General features: G+C 34.0%; 1 protein-coding gene across 1 annotated transcript in view; it reads right to left on the reverse strand.

Moving 5' to 3' along the window:
• The window catches only part of LOC119072345, a 62,918-nt gene extending 44,162 nt beyond the window's left edge, over nucleotides 1–18,756 (reverse strand). The window contains exons 1-3 of the mRNA XM_037177533.1: nucleotides 18,394–18,756; nucleotides 3,125–3,556; nucleotides 959–1,162 (exon numbers count right to left, since the gene is read on the reverse strand). Of these exons, the coding sequence (XP_037033428.1) occupies nucleotides 959–1,162; nucleotides 3,125–3,297 (377 nt within the window). The 5' untranslated portion in view covers nucleotides 3,298–3,556; nucleotides 18,394–18,756. The remainder of the gene's footprint in view (nucleotides 1–958; nucleotides 1,163–3,124; nucleotides 3,557–18,393) is intronic.
• Nucleotides 18,757–22,059: the final 3,303 nt, after the last annotated feature.

Raw genomic sequence — 22,059 nt, forward strand, 5'->3', positions numbered from 1 at the left:
CAGGATTTTTAAGCTAAAAATGCTTTTTATTTAGTTTCGATCAAATTGTTAAATAAATAAGAAAACTTTGCTGTACCGAATTCCTTTGGGAATTACTTTCTAAATTAGCTGCCGCAAACTCATATCGACATACTTTTAGTCAGATTTTATAAAAGTTTTAATGAAAACAAACATCTTTAACTTTGACTCCATCGACTCCATCTGAAGACCGGACAATCCATTGGATTGTCAATCCAACTATTTTGACTTTTTCAAATGCTATGGACCCTCAGAAATACAATTTTCACCGAATGAAAAAAAAACGTAAATTTGGTGTAGGAAGAGCCAAATATCCAATATCGAGCTTGGACCTTTTTGGTAACTTTGAGTGACAACTATTTTTCTGGATAGATCCATTTTCGATGATAAATCAAGACAATACTTTGCACGTAGGAAATCAAAGGATGTTACAAGAAAAAGAGACTTTTCAGCAATAGCAAAAAAATTGGGCTTATGAACATTGAACATTCGTTCAATGATGAATTCATTAGAAAAAAGTGGACTTCCGCATCCATCGAGCTATTTTAAGAAGGGAACATAACAAATATATTCTTCCCAGCGAATGAAAGATCCAAAAAATTTCCTAAAACGTAAGTTTAAAAACCTCCTAAAACTCCTAAAATACGAGGATTTGTAAAGTGTGGGAGGCCTGTACTTTGTCTTTTAGAAACTGCCAGTCACCTGAAGAGAAAGAAGAGAAACTTAAAAACATAAATTATAAGCTCTGCGTAGTATACTCTTCTGTATCTATAGCGGAATGTCTAATATATTGTATAGGGAGTGCGTTGATCGCCCATTAGGCGATTCGCCAATACTTTACACAAAAGGAGTAATAGATTTTTCAGTGATTGTGAACGGATTATTACTACAGGTGTTATAAGTTAATAAAAAATGATTTCATCGATTTGCAGGCACTAACCTTTCTGAGTATGATAAACGTATTTCAGATCGGCCGAAAATTGGATTCTTTTTCGGTTCTCGACAATAGCTGCAACTACAAAATGAATACTCCGAACCGTAAATGCTTTGCTCATCTAAGTCCGTGGATTCTTGTTTACGACCATCATCAGCATATCTGCGGTTTCCAGTGCCATTTTCAGATACGAGTCGATCCGGACGAGAGCTGTAAATTATGAAATCAAACTTTTAAGAAAAATTGTAGCTTTTAAACATGCGTCTCAGCTTTTGAAAGAAATTTGCACCGTTCAACAACAGAGTTTTAAGTGCTTCAATTAAAACGCGTGATACAACTCAGCCATGGCACTGAACTAAGCCAACGCACTCCAAGAACAGATTTTTTAACGGTCAAAAAGCATATTATTTTGGTCCAAGCAGTGGTATTATTTTGATTGCGAACGAACTCAGTAAAAGGTATCGTTCCCGTGATATATATCCCACCCCACAAAACTGTCCCACGGTGGGGTTGAACAAAACTTAAATAGAGTCGCGATACACCTCTGAGTTTTTTTCGTGTTCTTATTGAGGGACTCGAGCACTATAAGGAACCACATGCAGTTCGCGGATCCATCCAGCCGTTTCGGAGAAGCACTCATGTCCGTGCGGGACTGACGAGTCAATTTTAATACAGATTGTTATCGTAACGGATAGAGGGACTAATTCTAAGGTAATTCGTGTTAAAATGGCTTCCCTCGACAACCTGACCACGTAGCCACAGCCAGGTGAAGTCGAAATTTCGACATTTTCAAATCGTGATATGTCCAAGATGAAGCGATTTTGAAACTCTCTGAATGGCGATATTGGCAGAGGATTCCATACTCTATTAAACGCCGAGAATGGATTTTACAAAATTTGTCTGAATTGTGCAATATTTGAGAAAAAAAAAATCACCATCCGCTGCGAAACTTGGACTCATCTGTAATACACTGGTAGACCCATCTTGCAGCAAAACAATAATGCCTGATCAGCCTGCATTCTAAGCTTTACAACGATACCACACTTGCCATACCAGCCTCACAACAAGTCTCTGTTACGACATTTTGTTTGCAGCAAGGTCACTCTACGACGAAATTTTCAATTTATTATCTATCTTCAAGTGCCCGTTCCTCTAGGATGAGTGGAATTGTCATCCATTCTTCATAAATAAGTGACGTAACCGATGCAATCGAAAAATGTTGCGATGGAAATAATTTTGAATGAAAATTTGAAACTACCATTTCCGTATTGTGTTGCAAATTCGAAATTTTTAGCTAACAGCCATTTTAAGTAAAGCTTTAAAGGACCACACAAAGGAACGTTGTCTGGAAATATTTACGTTTCAGATTGTGATCAGGTTTTTCAATGACTCAGACAGACAAGCATATTATAGTCGGACGCAAAATTTCCGATGTGGACCAATTCCCGCAGCACCCAGAAAGATCTCTTAGAAACGACTCATCATCTGCTATAGACTTCGATAACAAAATGAAATGATGAACTCCGGTTAACACTGTTTCTTATAGGAAAATGTAACGTTGAAACTACTGAAGTAGTAAAGCATACTAGATTGTGATTTAAACAAAAGACGGAATAGATTTGATCATAATGACTGGGAAAGCTTGGCTTGCTTATATAACGTTTCTCTTTACTCATACGATTAGTTAACTGTTCGAACCATTTCATGATGCTTTTGCTTATAAAGAGAGGCCATAGAAGTGAATTACATAAGTTTTAGGCTTTGCCTGTCCCATAAAGTTACACTCGAGAGATGGCGTGACGTGATGGGCTGTCATTTTTAAACATGTCTGAGTTGTTATTTGCTATAAGAAGCAAGACAAGCTAAATTTCGTAGATCAGATTTTTTCGATTGCTCTTTATAAATGGACGATCATGTCGTTCAGTTCATTCAGTTTCTTCCACCTAAAATTGAAATGATTGCACAAAATTAGACCAAATTTTCATTTTCTGTAGTAAAGTTATATTTTACCTTTTATATAATCGAAGATCCAGTCCAATGTTTCAACATTACAATTCGCATAATTAACATCAATTATACCCAGACATTATGAACACGACAAAAGGCGAGACTTTGTATTTATCTGCTATATCAAAAGTGTTACTCATCAATTATCGAAATAGTTTTACTAACCGTTTTGATATTGGATCCACCACGACGTTCCACGTCCGATGTATTAGACATAATAAAAAGAAGACACGTGACTCTTCAGGATTTGTGCCATTAATTTTCGCATCCTTTGGACTCGTCCTACGCGCAGCATCAATATTATTTGTAGAATTTATTGTTGTTGGTGAATTGCCCATAATTAACCAGCGACAACACCAAGATTTTTTTTTTCTAATCCAGCTAATTAAATTGATTTAGTAATCATAATTATTGTATATAAAACGTGCTTGTGAGATGTGCACGACACTTTCACATGTTTTGTTTTTATTTTACAACAAATGCAAGTGACCGCAATAATTATAACGATCACAAACCTAATTTAGAACATTTAGAAAGTTCGTTTCGTAGAGTCCATACCATATTCAATCGATGTTTTTATGGTGATGTAAGTAGAGTCTGTAAAAAAAAATGGAATGCAAGGTTAAATTAATAAATTATGAAAATGTAGAGACTAGAGACAATGTTGCAAAAAAAATCTCTATTATTATATAGATGAAGATATGAAGATAAAATTGTCTTTCAACGGTTAAAAAACAGGGGCCTGCAAGTTGAAGCATATTATTACATACTGCGACCACTTGCCACACTCATAAGTATTGTAAAACCGTGAACCTTTAGTAATGACTTGTGTTAGCAACTCACTTTTTAAGTGAATTTATTAATGCTCTAAATCAACAATTCAATACCATTTAATACAGTTTGAGATTTATAAGAACCGGCGATATCAAACTTGTCAACATGAGTGAGCAATTTTGTGTTTTACTAACGCACTTCAAGCATGACTGGTACTCTAAATAGAGAACTGAAACGGGACAGTGTATCAATAGTATTTTTCGTCACAAGTGACGAAAAGTAGAATTTTTCAGTACTAGTCGGCTTCGCCTCGTTAGGACAAACTTAAGACGTGTCCTGAAAAAATTGTGCTTTCGTCACGAGTCACGAACTACGTTTTCTATGCCGTAAGGATCATAATGAGACGAAAAACAAAACAAAAACTTTACAACAAATTTTGGCACTGTGAAACATTTTTTTCACACAAAATAGTTCTCTATTTGACAGCTGTCACTTGAAGCACTTTTGCTTGAAGTGCATTGGCTTTACACATGTTTGCTCCGAGGTTTGTTTATGCATATCAATACGTTCACGGATGTAGTAGATGACAAAAATTGGGTTAAAACCTTATAATTCTCGATCCTTCAGCATTAAAAATGTTCGATAGGAAAGCATCCACTAAATTCAAAGTTCAATGCTCTCTGTAGCAATGTCGTTTGTAATTTGTGTACACGTTGTAAGCGTGTCCTTTCATTTCATTTATTTCCGATAAAGTAAACTAAATACATGAATCGCGTTGCTCCAGTATGCATTCACAATTCAAAGGAGCTAGTACGACTATTGTTCAAAAATTCCACTTTTCACCTCTATGGTCATGACAAAATAAAATGTACTATTGTGAATCTCTCCTACGTTGATCAAACTGTTCAAAACAATCCATGCAAAGAACGAAGTGACTGTTCTATGCCCTCTTTCACAACATGGAACTTAAAGCGAGCTTATGCTACCTTTTATAATATGGAACATAAGGAACCTATGCTCCCTTTTACAACATGGATGGAACATAAGGAGCTTATGCTCAGTTTTACAACATGGCAATCGTGTGCGAATATTCTCACATTTTAGTATTCGCACTCGTGTGAGAATAGCAACAGCCAAACCACTGTTATGTTTTTGCACACACAAATCGCGATCGCATACATTATTCACGCTATTCCTCATCTTTTAAATGCTGCTATTCATAGAGTGTCCAGCCTGTCTAGTCAGGTTTTAGGAAAAAAGGTTTCTAAGCTATTTTCGCCTGATGTACGAAACTTTTTTCCAATTTAATGTAACAAAGAAAGATTTTCATTACGATTCAAAGAGGCAAATATTCAACGATGTTTTTGAATATGCCTTATGAATATTGAATTGGTTCCTGTCCTGGACAGTCAGTGCCGCCTTTAGCTTTTGCGCGCCATCGGGCAATTGGAAATATAGGCGCCAATTTAGGAAAGTAAATTGTTTTCAAAGGATTGCGGGCGCCATTTACTTCTGCTCCGCTTTGGGCGCCGCGGGCATTTGCCCATGTTGCCCATATGGTCCAGGACAGTGGACCAATTCTGAAGTGGATGTGTGACACATCGAGACATTTATCAAGTCAATCAAGGTGGTACTCAGTTTCCATCTAGTTTCATTAAGTGAGTTCTACCTCGTAACAAAACATTAATTTTAGTTGGTAGAGACATACAATTAGAAAATTATATTTGTTAGCGCAAGGAGCGAACGTAAGAAAAACAAACCGAGTGCAGTTAAGCTCGAGCTAATGGGGATTCAGATGAGGATCAGCTTATGCGTTCTGTAGACTTAATTCAATTGACACGTTCATTCGTTATATTTATCATGTAAACAAACGCATGATTTGCCAGTCAGTTAGAGAAGGTTAACTTTTTCGACGACAATTTACCCTTCACTGGAAGCATGACCATGGTCGGTCAACCCTATTCTTCACCGCTCACGATAAAACGAACGATAATGCACTGTCAAAGACTACAGTCATGCCCATTGAAATTGAACATGTTGGCTTACCAGTCTATCACTTACATCATAGACCAGGTCAAGTAGCACCTTACCACCTAGCTAATTTATTGTTCTAAACTCTGCAAAGATGTTCATCAACAGTTTCAGCTATGCGCATACATCTACCGTTTATTTCATAAATCAAAGTCAAATAAAACTTGATTTGACTTTAAATCGTACAAGATATTTCTGAATGAAAAAAATCACAACGAAAGCTTAAGCCTCACGTGTTTGACACAAAAAATTGTACGCCAATCCATCACAACGAATATCATTATAGTAAGATTGACCGGATACTTTGCCCACCGACAAACAGTATTCAGTTTGTCCGCTAATATGACTGCCAGTTGGTTGTCCTGGTGCAAATTTTGGTTGAAAAGACAACGGCTTCCCTAGGTCAAGCCAATACCAGTGATCAAGGCTTTTGGGAAGAATCGTTACCCCGCCAATATAGACCCAATCACTGATTACTGTCGGATTTAAATTGAACATTTGCATAAACTTATCGGACTCGTCCTGTGTTTCTAGTGTTAAGAATTCCATTCCATTAATTTCACAAAACATCTTGGCTTCGTACCACTTGTATTTATATGTAGCAGATAGGTAGTAAGTCTTAGCGTATGGAGTGCAGTCATTGTATCCATCTGTAAGTAGTCATTGCGTGGATAAAATAATTTTTGTTGCTTTCACAAGAAGTTTTTTTTACTGTAAGTTCCGATTCTTGTGAACCCATTTGTGTTCAAATATTTGACTGGACAAAAGTTAGAGTTCACGGCAGCAAAGAGTAAAGTGAAGGCAAATAAAATGTAGAACTTCATTGTTCGATTGTAAGATTCCCACTACTCGGTCCTCTACATTTACCCTCTTCTTATAAACAATTTTTCACTGTTGATAAAAACGTCCGCAATTTGATAAAAACATTTCTAAGAAAAGCTATACTTGTAAACACATATAATAGTAATACGAAAATGCGGGTACTAAAACAAGCAGTAAAATAATTTACGAAAGCAAAAATAGCAACACCAAAACGTAAATGATCATAAGACTCATTACCCTTTCACAGGCGGCAAGCATATCAATTTCATATTAACTATCCGATCTGTTACTTCATTTGATTTAAGTTTCATTCAAGAGATTGATTTGAAATCTTTTACTTCATTTGTTTTGAGCATACTTTTTGCTATGTAAGGCCGTTTTAGTCAAAGCTTGTTGTTTATCCCTGCAGCCGTTATCGATAGACAGATGACATTCATCCGTAACAGGTTAATTTGTTTTAGATTTCCAAATAGATGATAACCACAATGGAAGTTTAGTGTTGTTTATTTCAAAAAAATATTATTATTTGAATCATGAAAATATTTTTTTAGACTATTTTTAACAAATATGAGTTCTGAAACTGAAGAATATTTATAAAAATTGGTTTACGTAAATATTAAGTATTATATAATCTACCTCGCTTTGTATTGCGTAAATTTTTTTCTTTTTAAATCAGAGATTGAAAAGAAATGGAATTTTGAGGTGGTCATTTCGTAGAACTTAAAAAAAATCGTTTAGCCCGTCCTCTGCAGAGGCTAGTTGTAGTTTGGGAAAATCAACCAAATTATTTCTAGTTTTAGAAATTTTATTTGAATTTTATGGAAATCAGGTTGCATCAACGCACTTCAAGCATGAGCAGTACTCTAAATAGAGTCCTGAAACTGGACACTATATTATGCTATTTAGTAGACATTGTGAAAAAAAAATCATATAAAATAGTACTTTACTTGACAGCTGTCAACTATGATCACTTCTGCTTGAAGTGCGTTGGTCGCATACATTCTCTATAGATCAGGGACTATTTTGAGGAAAATTTTCCCTATTTTTATATTTTTCCCAATTTTTCCTATTTTTCTTAATTTTCCTAATTTTTCCTATTTTCCTCAATTTTCCCTATTTTCCTTAATTTTTTTTCCAAATATTGCCTTCTCACCTAAAATAGAATAGTGTATCAAACAAGCATTTTTTAAATTCGGAACAGTGAATTTTACATTAAAACGAGCCATCAGAACAGTCGGAGCGTTTGCTGCGACTGAGCCCCGTACAAACCCGTATATCTATTGCGTACGTGACCCTAGTGCGTCTGTCACCCTACTTTGACCATAAGCCTATTGCGCCAGTTAATGTGGTTAAAGTAAAATTATTATGGAATGTGTACATCTTAGAAATAGCGCATAGCGCAATTACGAAGCCCCGTACGACGTTCCTTTCAAATGAAAATTTTAATTTATTGAGTATAAATACACATAGGGCATATTAAACAAAAATTACGACAAACGGATGAAATTTACTCGAGTTGTATGTAAAATACACATAGGGCCCTAGTAGCGGCCTTAGTCCGAGGACCCAAATTTAATTTTTTTTCAACAACATTCTATTCGGCCTTTGATTACCTTCCAAATGAAACAAAAAATACGAAAGACGGATGAAATTTACTCGAGTTATATGTAAAATACACATAGGGCCCTAGTAGCGGCCTCAGGCCAAGGACCCAATTTTTTTTTTCAACAACATTCTATTCGGCCTTCGATTACCTTCCAAATCAAACAAAAATTACGAAAAACGAATGAAATTTACTCGAGTTCTATGTAAAATACACATAGGGCCCTAATAGCATTTCACTTCTAAGGCCCTAACTCACGGTCCACTCACCCGATTTAAAAAAACTTTTTTTTCCTGAATTGGTATTGACAATACCTATCATTTGCCATGTCATTTACATTTCCATCGTTTGTTTTGCCATAAATATCACCAAAAGACCTTAAATCACTTAGGTGGCCCTAACTCACGAAGGGCCGACCCGAATATGCCCATCTTCGAACTTAGCCTCACTATTTCGACTATCTTTCAGGGGAATTTTTTTTTTTGAAATCGGATTTGATTTACTCAAGATATCGACGTGACGGACAGACAGACAGACGGACAGAAGGACAGACGGACAGAATTTTTATTGCGGATTCGTCATCTATGAACATAGGCAAACACTTTGCCCTTACCGTCTGCTTCGAATTCCATCAATTACACACGGCATCGTAATCCTATAAGCCCCTTTGTACTTCGTACGGGGCTAAAAATATTTTGTGAGACATAGCTGTAGGGAATGCAATCCCGGACTGTTTTTGCAATACCGGGATTCGGGATTTTCGGTATTGACAAGAAATTATGATTTGAGTAACAAAAACACTTCCACAAAAATTACTAGCAAAATTCATTAATTTATTGTCGCTTCAAGAGTTTTGACTTATAATGATGGTAATGACATTGTAAAACGTTTTTATTCTTTTTGAAAAGGTATTATCACATTTTTGTTTCATGTAGGATCTGATATTTCTAAGCCCACAGATCGTGACAGCTGTTATATTGTATGCAATTTTTGAATTTATTCCTAGTTGAAATATTTGTCACACACGCATAACGACCAGTTTACTGGGACAAAGCACCTAGCAGGGTAATAGAAAAAAATAAAGTAGAACTTTAATCGAAGTATGCGAATATTTCCATACCTTTTTTTCGTAATGTCATTGCAAAATTACCATTAAGGCTGCTAATGGTATTATTGGTATCAAAATACTACTCTATTTGACGTGTAAAAACCTCTATTACCCTGCTAGGTGCTTTGACTGGGACAAAACCCATTCAATATAAAGACTGTCAAATTTGTGGATCTAGAATTTATGTAGAATCTGTTGAAAACGAAAATGTGATAACTTCTTAATTTTTTTAAGTGAAAGAACGCACAAACGGTGCAGCGTTTCGTCGTTCAGTCTTAAACGAATTTTACTACACAAGTAGCCACAAGCTGAAAATGCCCATTCTGACTCTATGCTAGTCGGCTTGACAAGTAGCAAACACTTATACACGTTCGATAAAAGCAGTCCACGATTCCCTCCATTTTCGAACGAAACTGATAGCTGAGTGGTCCATCAATTTTTATGCTTTTTCGAAAAGTAAAGGTTGAAGGAATTTTCCGTTTTAATGATTTTTGGTTGTCAACAATTTGATTTGTGTGATGGAGTCATGGTCAACTTCACTGTTGCATTTTTTGTCAACTTAATTTTGATTTTCCTTACGAAAACTGTTAGGTTCTTCACCCCATCGAAAATCTTTTGTTTTGTTGTATTTTGGATATCGTAAAAACGACAAAGAAATACAGTGGTCGCTTTCAAAAATTGTGCAGTTTTAAACTACTGTACACTTTCATTGCAACTACTGGTGATGAGTTAAACGGTTTTCGTGATGAAAATCTATAGTCGAATTCAAATAAAAAACAACAGAGAATGTGACGATGACAACACATTGAATAAAATCAACCTTACTTTTCGTTAAAATCATAAAAATTGATGGAACAATTAACCGGCATCGGGGAATCTGTCACACACGATCATAGTATGGGCACACCATCAATTTGTATGACGTGCCAGATTACCCTACGCCCAATGTCTCACAAAGTAGTTTTTTTTACATAGAATTGTTTATTTGATACACTGTTCGACTTAAGGTCAGAAACTAATTTGGAAAAAAAAGAAAATTTTGAAAATTAAAGAAAATTGGGAAAATATAAAATAGGAAAAATTAAGAAAAACAGAAAAATTGGGAAAATAAAAAAAAATAAAAAAAATAAGGAAAATAAGGAAAATAGGAAAAATAAGGAAAACAGGGAAAATTTTCCTCAATCTTTTCCCAATTTTCCCTATTTTTTTCCCTGTTTTCCTAATTTTCCTGATTTTCCCTATTTTCTCTATTTTCCTTATTTTTCCAATAATTTTCCCCAAAATAGTCCCTGCTATAGATAGACTGTCTCAATAGAAATTTTAGATGATATTTTCTTCAGTTGATAAATACTGCGTAGTTTCTATGTTTTTCAACATATTAAAGAGTTTTGAGTGCCAACGTCTGCACTAACTATTCAATTGAATTCGTAGTTTATTTTTTCCCGAAGCAATGCTTCGGAAGCATTGACAGCTGATATATGATTCCTTTCTAAATACAAAAGAAATATTCATGATCGTCTGAAAGGGTTACACAATTCAATAAGTTTTGACATAGTCAACTAAAGCGATATAGATCAACATCATAAACACTCATGGTATTGTAACCTTACCACAGGCGTTAAAAAGATCTCAATCTTAAATTTATTAATTAAGACATATATTAGCAAAAACTCCATCAACCACAAAAAGTATAAATTTCAGTAATTGAATTATAATTTTTTCCAATTTAAGTAGTACATCATCAAACATCCTCCTAAAGTTGTTATTAACGAACGAACGTATAAATTTACATTCGAAAGTGAAATTTCAATATTAGAGAACTTTAGCAAATCACACAATAACGACAAAACCAATAATTTCTAACAATAACGAAAACGATATTGACACGGAAAAATTTTATCATTGTGAATGAGGCGGGATGGGTAAATATGTTCACAAATCATGGTGTTATGTGGTGGCAGAATTCAAACTTCTTTCATTTTGTGTTTAAAATTTTTGAATCCGATTGATTTGACATTTTCAAATGAAAGTCACACAGAGGATATAAGCGTTTCATGTGAAAATGATAAATTTATATGAATCTCTCGATAGACCAGCGTTTGCGTTGACAATAAGTGAATTTCGAATTTTTATGAATAAGCACCTCCAACTAGGGAGAACTTATAAATATAAAATTGAATCCTTGTGAAATAAAATCGCTGATTTAGCCTATCGGTTTAATCAATGGGAATTTTTGAAAAAAATAAGAAAGACAAACGAGAGGAAACAGCACTAGTCTTCAGTTTTAGGACGTGTGCTGAGAAAATCACTTTTCTGTTGAGGTAGAAACAACGATTTATGCACAGGACAACTGAAATAGACAAACACCCAAATGAATCAAGACTCGAATTTATGCTCCAGTAGATCCAGTAATCCAGTATAGCTCCAGCAATCCAGTATATTAGAGTATATCCACTATATTGTCTATAAATGTGTTGACAGAATCGTCATATAGTTGATTGTTTATTTAATTTAGAATTTTTGTCTACAACGTGTGTCCCTGAACATACATAGATTTATTGAAATCTGTAGACTAGAACATTCTGAAGCTAGTGGAAATGAGATGGAAAAATTAGCTTGCCTTTTGACGACACAATTTACAGAACAAGTTGTGCTGTGGTGAGCATAACCTCACAAACAGCACGTGGAGCACATGCTCACCCGAAACACATTTTTTTTCAGGTGACTCCCTTTACCATTCAGATAGACCAGAGGATGCGATTTTATATTTGTCTCAAGTGGTTTATGAAACAACAGCATGAGACAAATATAAAATCGCACCCTCTGATTGGTTGCGTAATTTTTGACTCTCAATAATAATTGTCTTACAACTGGAAATTTTGAGCCATATATAAGAAGTTAAAAAAGATTGTCCACATAACAGATTTTTATGTAAGTACACCCGCTACTCATAAAATTCACCAGCAGTCACTGCAAATGAGGTATCAATGGAAAGCTTAGATAATGTAAGTTACAACTAGCATATTAGGTTCACATTAAGCGTCATCAGTACCAGCCCAGACCTGTCAAAAGTTCACACAGATTTTGAAAATTTTTGTTGTACATTTTTTACAACATCTATCAATGAATCTAATGAAACTAGACATTCCCCGAAAGTATTTGAACTCAGCTTTCCAATGAGCCCACTCTCACCCGGAACGATCGCCAAAAAATTAGGTTAAAAAACACCCTTTTTCCATCTTCGGATATCTTCAGCCAGGAACCAAGTGTAGCTCGAGACTGTGTGATGCCTGTTTTGAGGTCTACTGGCAAATACCTTTCAAACCATGTGTCCCAGACGAAATAATACCACTTTTTCACTGCTATTATTTCACCTAGGTAGATAAATATTTTTAAGCTGAATATCTGCTTTTAAGATAGTTGTCCGGTGCACAAATTATATTTTTCTACTTCAATTTAATTTCTGTTAAAGTACTTCAGAAGTATTTTGAATTCTGCCACCACATAACACACCATGATTTGTGAACATATTTACCCATCTCGCCCCATTCACAATGATAAAATTTTTCCGTGTCAATTTCGTTTTCGTTATTGTTGGAAATTATTGGTTTTGTCGTTATTGTGTGATTTGCTAAAGTTCTCTATTATATCCTCCGGTGGAAACGTAACACAAATGGACAATGATTGTATATACTTTGAGTGATTGTTTTCATGAATAAAAAATGTACACTTTTTTTTTGCTTTACTAATTGCATCATTTATGTATTTGTGGAAAGGAAAATGGATCCATTTAAGTAAATTAAAATGATTGGATTTCTGTAATGTGTGTTCCAGTTCCTGTGGTATCTGTATGCAAAATATGATCTACGATAATATGGTATTTTGAATAGCTCGATCTATAGATTTTTTACGATGGATTTTTCATTTTTACTATTATTTAAACATTTTTGAATTTTTGATCATCTAATCTTTTACTTCTTTCGATCTACGTATTTATCGAAATTCAAACGAAATTTTCTCATTCCACAATTTCATAGTTTAGTTGTATAAAGCTTAGAGTAATTATACCTAGAGAGGAAATTACGAACAGAATTACGTAAAATTTGTGGTCCCGACATGAAACACGTAATATTTGATAGTGTGGGTTTTTCCCTACTAAATTGGTGGGCAAATTAGCGCAAAAAATTTAAATGTGCCTGCGAGAAGGATTCTTTTTAAAATGTGAATCTTTTACATACCACTGATATGAACTGATATCAACAAACACATTGTGTTTAACAGGTTTAACACAACGAAAATAATAGAAATTGACCCGTGTTGTTTTATGGAGCAAATTAGTTGGGCAATCGGTCTCTTAAAGGAAAACTACAAATCAACAAACAGATGCAAATGCAACTCGCGCAATTTTTTATTAAGCGCATAAAATCACCGGAAAAATGAACAGGCATTGCCCTTGACTCCTTTACTTTGGCATCCCGTAATGAATCACATTTGCACCATATTTAATTATTATTATTGCGAATGATTTCAAACAAAATTTAAAATAGAGGTACGCGATTTAGAAAATACAAAACTGACAACTATCAAAATTGTCAACGCCTACATGTGTTAGTAAAAGCTCTACGTAAAATTGTACGAAATGTGAATCTTATACAAACTGATGTCGGGACCACATTTTATCGTACGAAATACCTCTCTAGGTATAATTACTCTAAGGTATACAGTTAACATAAATATAATACGTCCGGTCTATTTTATAGATTTTCTTTAGAAGTTTTTTTTAAAAATAAATTTTAGAATTTGAAGAAATTTATAGCCTCAACGACATCAGCTCTACGGATTTTTTATCAGTTAAATAAACCTCCGGCCACACTTTGGTGGTACATACATGGAGAGAAAAGTGAAATCTTAGAGTAATCATACCAAGAGTGGTATTTCGTACGGTAAATTATGTCCCCAACATCAGTTTGTATAATATGAATATTTCGTACGATTTTACGTAGAATTTTACACCAACACATGTAGACGATGACATTTTTGGTAGTTGTCAGTTTAGTATTTTGAAAATCCAGTATCGCGAATGTAAATTTTTGTTTTTATTTAATATTCGGGACAATTTATCTTTAATTTACTTACTGTGAAAATATTGTGTAGACGCATTTTTTCGAGTGTGGCTTATATTAGGAGAAGAAAAAACTTCTCAACTTTCAAGTGTTTTTTATGAATTGTGTCAAAATTGTGCTAATTCGAAAATATTTTTCACGGAAACTTTTTGCAAATATTTTAATCCATTGAAATAAATTACTCTTCTTAGAGTACACGCCCATCTCTGAAAGGTTCCAACCTCATCCCCAAGGTAATCGTTCCAATATTTTATAATTTTTTTAATTCAAAAGATTTGTGTAGCAAAAAATTTCGAAACCTTCGCGCTAATTTGCCCACCAATTTTGCCCACCAATTCTCACACTATCAAATATTTCGTTTTACATGTCGGGGACAAAATTTAACGTAATTTTGTTCGTAATTTTCAGTCTATATATAATTCGTCTAAGAGTGAAATTCGACATGTTTTCTGTTTTGCGAGTTGTTGTGGTTTGTAAATGATTCCACACAAAATTGGTCTAACAAATGAAAATCTAGATTCTCTATTTCAGTAGTTCATTCTTGTTGCAAGCTCGTGCCTAGCCAACATAATAATAATCGGTATCTTTATCTGGTCTATTTGAGGAGTGACGCACTTTCATCTAACCAAAAAAAATTCTTTACCGAAATATTTAGACCATCCGCCTAAAAAATTGGTAAACTATTTACGATAATTAAATTTGCACGATCCTCAGCGTGATTAAGTACTCGTGAGATAAAGAAAGAGTTATTTGGTGGAGTGTAACTCAATGGCGTCACCCCTCGGGTCTATTACTTACATCTATCAAAGTATTCTTAATCTGTTGATTTCAAATCTTGTACTTCAATTTGTTTGTCAAAATTCATTATAATATAAAAGGACAGCTTGTCATTATTTTTGTCGTCGTTATCGATAATAGATGAATACGAATAGCCGTATATGATAGTTTAATGTATTTATAAAATATCCTTAAATATTCTAGCCGCTAAGTTCGGCATCGACTACGAAACAAATAACTAAGTTCATGAATTTTTGAATCTTATTTCGACTACCTGATGACCACTTAAGCCATTTATTTATGAATAAAAGTTTTACAGTTTAATTTTTGTTTAATTTTTTTTTCGGAGAGTGCTGTCTGCGGAGTGTCTTTAACAAATTTCAATCAGCTGTGTGTATATTCAGTACTCAATTATAATCTTGTGAATATATACATGAGTGCTTTTTGCCTGCTTGCTTTAAACGAATTATGTATACAAAAAAGGTAAATATGAAATTGAGTTAATTAGCTAATTAAATGATAATATGTTCAAATTAAATTACAATCATGCATATAGATTTTTAGTTAAAGGGGTCGACGGAACAAAATAGAAATTATTTTTTTTTAAATGAATATCCGAGCGAGAAACAAGTTATCTCCAGCGAACAATTAAGTTTTTCTCTGCTGAAATTTGAGTTTGAAAATTTTAATTAAAAATTGTGCTTCAGATTATTTGATTTATGCGCTGCACAAATGTATACAATTTAAACTGACCTATAATTCAAAACTTGTTTCACGTCGCAGCATATCTTTAACGAAAATAAAGATGCAATTACGAAAACCTCTGCATCACTTAGTGTTAGAATTCTTCTACTTTTATGTGTACAATGCTCTTACGAGTTACAAACATGATAATACCAAACCACACGTTAGTTTAAAAAAAATCGATGCAAACCTCTCGTTGCAAATCTGGTTTCCTTTTATATTGGCATAGAACTTGATAATGTGAACTACCGACCTACCTATCCACTTACAATGTTTCCATCAATGAAAATAAGGCTTAAATAAACGATGTGCAGAACATGTTCCTAACCATTATAGAAGTAGAGACACAGTTAATGTGAAGAAGAAGAAAAAACTAGTTCTAGGTCACAATTATAAGAGAAGCATCGAAAACAAATAAATAACTCGACGTTTTCGATATAGAAGGATGGATTTATGATTGTTGTGTTGTTAATGTGTTCGAAATAAATGGCCAGACGAGTTGCGTATTTTAGTTTTGTTTTTGTTTTAAACTGTCTGTCGAAAGATACAGTTTGTTAATGAAGTTGTTCTATTGTTTAATACGTCGTCAGGAAGTAATGAAAATGCAGATAAAATCTGTAAAAGCAATTTGACTTTTAATTGAAATGGAGAAAGCAATTGAATGGAAAATTACCGTCTGTCTGTCCGACCCTGTCCACAGTTTACCATGATACAGCGGACGTAATTAATTGAGTCATTGAGTTTGAAAATAGAAGGCTCGATCAAAATAAAATATCAGTTCTGGTTATTTTGTGCCAAAATCAAAGTTGAAACTGAACTGATTTTGAAACTATTTTGATTCATGCCGTAAGTGCGGTCAAAATTCAAAATGGAAAGTGCGGAGGTCTTTCTAACGTAGCATCATTTTCATACAATGAAGCGTTGAAATGTATTTTTCGGTTCACTTTTAATTGAATCGTTCACTTAAAATTCAAATTTTAGGCACAATTACGGCGTGAATTCTGGTGGAAAAACTTGAATGAAATGAAGTAATAGATTCAATTGATTTAACTGATCAATTTATTCATCAATATTGTCAGATGAGCTAGATGAGTTAGGACAGCAGATTGTTGCTGTTGCGAAGTGATGTGATTCAATTATCATCAAGAATTTGTGTTGTTTTTGTTATAGTGATCAATAATTTTCAGCAGACTTACGGCGTCAAATTGATAATGGTAAACAGTGTCAACGAAGAACGAAATATTAGATTAAGTCTTTGTTTAGAACTCTTTTTTTTTCAAGTATAGTTGAAGCCAAAAGGGCTTCAATCAGATATTATTTACATGGCAATGGATAAAAATATGAATAGTCGAGGTGAAGTTTGCTGATCCGAGCCGCAGTAGAAAACGACTGTTCATTTTTATTTGTTTGTGACATTGAAACTGCACAAGCATACGTACAGAAGCATGTAATGTACTACATGACTATTGATAAAATGATGAAAAGTAGAGTTTTCGTGTGAATTTTGTTGATCCAAGGCGTAGCCGAGATCAATTAACACACGAAAACGAGACTTTTCATTTTTATCCCGAGTTACATAATAACAATTTTATTTGAATTCCAACGCAGGGGGACTAAATCTTTTTGATCCTTAACTGTAAGTGTTAAAATTAGCCCAAATAGTGGAAGTAGCAGATTTGATGAGATTTGATATTTTAATATACGAAAATTGAAAAATGGAAAAAATCCTTCGAGATTAACCAATTGTCTTACTGTCTAAAATTGGCTGGGTTGGATTTTTTTAACCGAATCTCTGACCGGATTTCGAACCGAATGTTCAAGCAATGAACGTTTATGAAAGGACATTACTTTGTCGAAACTCGAAACAATTATTTTCAAACGTACAAAAATGTTGATAATCAAACTATAGCTGTAAAACATGCACCAACACAATTACATCATTGCATTTACTTCTCCACTGCATGAAAAAAATTAAAATATTGATGTTAGGTAATGCACTCAGTCGTAAAATATACACAACAATTAAACCGAATAAATTTAATTAGAAACAATGTAAAATTTAGAAATAAGAGCAAAAAATGCAGCCGTAAAATTTTAAAATCAAACATGCCAATAGCAGTCCGTTACACAAATTCCGTTAATGTTAATTAATATGAGTTTGACCGTGAGAAAAAAGGGTGAATTCATTCAAATGTAACTGGGGCAGGGCCTATTATTGGTTTTGTTTACCCAATTTGCTGAAATTTACCGAAGATTACCAAAATTTACCGAAGTTTACCGAATATTCCTAATTTATTTTTCGGTAATTCGTTAAATGAATTTACTAATAATGCTAGCTGCAATTCAGATTATGAACATCACATCCTATCAACGAGTTATATTGCCATCCATTAATGATCCTTAAATTACCTTAAACTTTAAAGTGTTTCACTGAACGAAACTTATTGCTTACCGCAGAATTGTATGTTTTAATCCATAGAATGTCTTCACCTTACATACAGTTTTCATACAAAAAATACTTAATCACTGCCTCACGAACTGTTTTCATTGATTAATCAGTATATCCACACAACGTAAAATAAGTGGTGCACTTCACATTGTTTTGCATCGTCAATACCGAATTCCAATCACTCTTCGCGCCGAATATAATCAACTCAAAATTTAGTTTACAACGAAATTCGCGACCATCAAATGGTTCACTCGACTGCGATTTTTTTCTTTTCGACTAAAAAAAAATTCTGCAGCAAACGATCTCTACGATGCATGCGATCTCTTAACCGTCTGACCGCAAACTGTGCCAACAAAACATGATGCAATTTTGATATAATTGCAATGACTGGTTGAATATACCACACTTTATTGGAAATTTCATCGTTCCTCGCTACATACCATGCCTCTGCCGTTTTGTTGCTGTTGTTGTTTTCTTTTCTTCTTTATCAGTTTGCAATCGATTTTCTGTTGCATTCATCAATGTGTTACACGTTGCTAATGTATGATGTTTATAGAATATATTGGGAAAATGCAGAGTGAAAAGAAATGGCTGGGAAATGCAACGAAGAGTTAAATCATTGGCAAGTTAGATACCTGCCGGATAGTAACGGCACTGTTGTAATCGGGTTATAAAAGATGCTCTACTAATGCTCCTAGGACCAATTCTTATGTATTGATTCGTGTTCTTTGATCATATCATCGATCTAATGTAATAAAGATGAAACTATTTGACCGTAACATCTTTATTGGACTGTAGCAATAAAATTGAAATTGTTAGCAACGCACTCATACAACCGAAATTAACGTAAAAAAAGTCTTTAATTGTAGTGGTTCAAATACCATCGTTAAATTTTCCACTTAAGACAAATTTGTGATCGAAGCATTGTTATAGCCGAAGGTCTCATCAACTTCAAGAATAGAATGCATAGATAACATTATCACAGTCAACACCTGACTCTATTCATTACCAAAGTCCGGGCTACGTGAAAATACAATTACCGTTCCATGCAATTGCCGTATGCGAGGCCGTGTGGCTATTACGCTGCAAATTTTTTTTTGTTTTTTCCATGCGTTTCACATTTCATTATGATGATACGAAGAAAAAACTTAAATAAATTATTTATCGCGTTATCAGGTTTAGCATTATGATTCGTAATTATTTTGTTGAGACATACACTCAAAAAAAGGCAAACAAATTCCACAATTTGCATGACCTGTTATATTATGTTTGAAAAAGTTTGGCTGGTTAACCGCTACTGGTATTCTCTAATTTAATAGTTAATTTCTCTAACAAAATCCAAGTTAGAAGGAAGTCACAAAGATATGTCAATAAGAAGTGTCTAAGGTGTACGACCGACTCACCTGCATTTTCATTTGTATAGACTTCATTACATCGTAACAAAAACAATTTTTACCAAAGTACTTTCTACACTACGATGCCATCTGTTATCGGCAGAGACAAAAGAAATACGCTTAGCTCTGGGTATGGTACTCATATAGCAAACGAAATGTTAAAACTAATGAAGTAACAGATTCTCCAACTAATACTGGAAAATACGTTTGTCAGACGAAGTAATAGAGTCGATAATTTCTAACTAAATTACAATTCATTAAGTGTGTTAGTGCAGTGGATGTACAAGAATTATGTGTTACGATGTATAGGATTTTGGTTGTGGTAAAGCCATATAAAGACGAATAAACCGTTTTAATTGTTTGTGCGGATCAGATGAAAAACAACTGAAGCAAATCCATGCTGAAATTTCTCTGCCTCTAACTGTACCAGTAGTGGCCAATTTTTTAATTTGATCAAATTTTCTTGAAAATAATAGAAAATTGAAAAAAATCACTATAAAATAGGTGCTTCCAGCTTAAAGTACACCTTAATTTTAACATACGTAGGTATCAAACGTTGAAAAATCGAGTGTTTCCGTTTCGTGTGTGTGAAATTTTTTCTATCAAGGCAGAGCAGAGCGCAATAATCACACGATAATTTGACATGTTACATTTATCTCGAGTTATATCAACGTACTTGAAGCAAAAGTGCTTCGAGTGACAGCTGCCAAATAGAGTACTATTTTGTATGGAAAATGTTTATAGATTTATTTACAGTGCCAAAATTTATTCGTTACACTGTCCCGTTTCAGTACTCTATTTAGAGTTATTTAGAGGGTATCGGTTATATCCATACGCATTTTTAACTATCAACCAAACTCCTTAAATGAAGAAATTCGCTTGAATTGATGATTTGTTTTATTGTGTTGTATGAAAAATAGAGAAAATTGCTGTTACGTTTTTCTTATACAAAGCTTAAGTAAATTTTATGAAAGTCCATTGCAACCCGCTAGGAGTTTCGTAATAGTTATTTACATGATAGTCTCGTTTTCGTGTGTTTATTGACCTCGGCTTTGCCTCGGATCCACTTTTCCGCTTTTTATCCCTTGTTATGTAATGGATTTTATATGCTACATGCGTCGAAAACCGTACTTTTCATGTTTCAAGCACTACTTTCGACGCCCTCAGCATGTAAAATCCATTGCATAACTCGGGATAAAAATGAAAAGTCTCGTTTTCGTGTGTTTATTGACCTCGGCTTCGTCTCGGATCAACAAAATTCACACAAAACTCTACTTTTCATCTTTTTATCCCTAGTCATATAATAGTACATTACTATACCAGTGAAGTAATTTGATATCTCGTATCCAGACTCATAGTGATACGAGATATCAAATTATTTCACGTGTAAAGTATGGCGTTTTACTTTACGAGCGAGGGAAAGGGTCTTCACTAGTGAGGGAAAGGCTACATTACCTCACTAGTAAAGTAAAATACTATTACATGCTGAGGGCGTTGAAAGCAGTGCTTGAAACATGAAAAGTACGGTTTTCGACTCATGTAGGATGTAAAATATTTGAAACAATTAAAGAGTAAAAAAATCGTGAGTTTTCGACCTAAAAATGTGAGTTGCATACACAGCTGTAGCGGACAAATACGTAAATTTACTTATTGTAATGTGCTCAGATGGAAATGGATCCTCAAATTTCCAGTAAATATCATAATTAAATCCACGATTAAATTAATCAGAAACCAGCTATATATTCTTTCTCTTTAAAAAAAAGTGACACCAATTCCCAAAAACACAAACTCTCAATTGACCCAGACTTTATTCTACTCACCAATTTTGAATATTTATTGAATTAACTTAAAAATCGATATGAAAAGTTGCAGTGAAAGGTAGCCGCCAGTTCCATGTGTATTATTACATTTAAATGCAAATTGTTTTATTTGTTTGTAATAAAAATGAATTCCCATTGCAGTATATGCAGTTGGTAGCTTTTCTTCTTTTGCGATTGAATTACAATAATAGACGGTTCTCGCGTCTCTCTCTTTTATTTTATGATATACATAAGGTGGCATAGTGGAAGCTAAATGTGGTAGCTAGCAGCAATTTATAAATTGTGAATTAAAAATGAATTTCTTGGAAATTGGTATTGTAATGATGATGGAGGTTATAATAACCAAATTTTGTTGAGTGTACAAAATTCATTCGTTAGTTACGAGTATCATACCATTATATCCATTTTGATACCATGAATCTGGAGACTTGTTATCTTATCTTATCGCGACAGAA

Source organism: Bradysia coprophila, assembly GCF_014529535.1.
Source record: "Bradysia coprophila strain Holo2 chromosome IV unlocalized genomic scaffold, BU_Bcop_v1 contig_81, whole genome shotgun sequence".
In the NCBI taxonomy this organism is placed as follows: Eukaryota; Metazoa; Arthropoda; class Insecta; order Diptera; family Sciaridae; genus Bradysia; species Bradysia coprophila.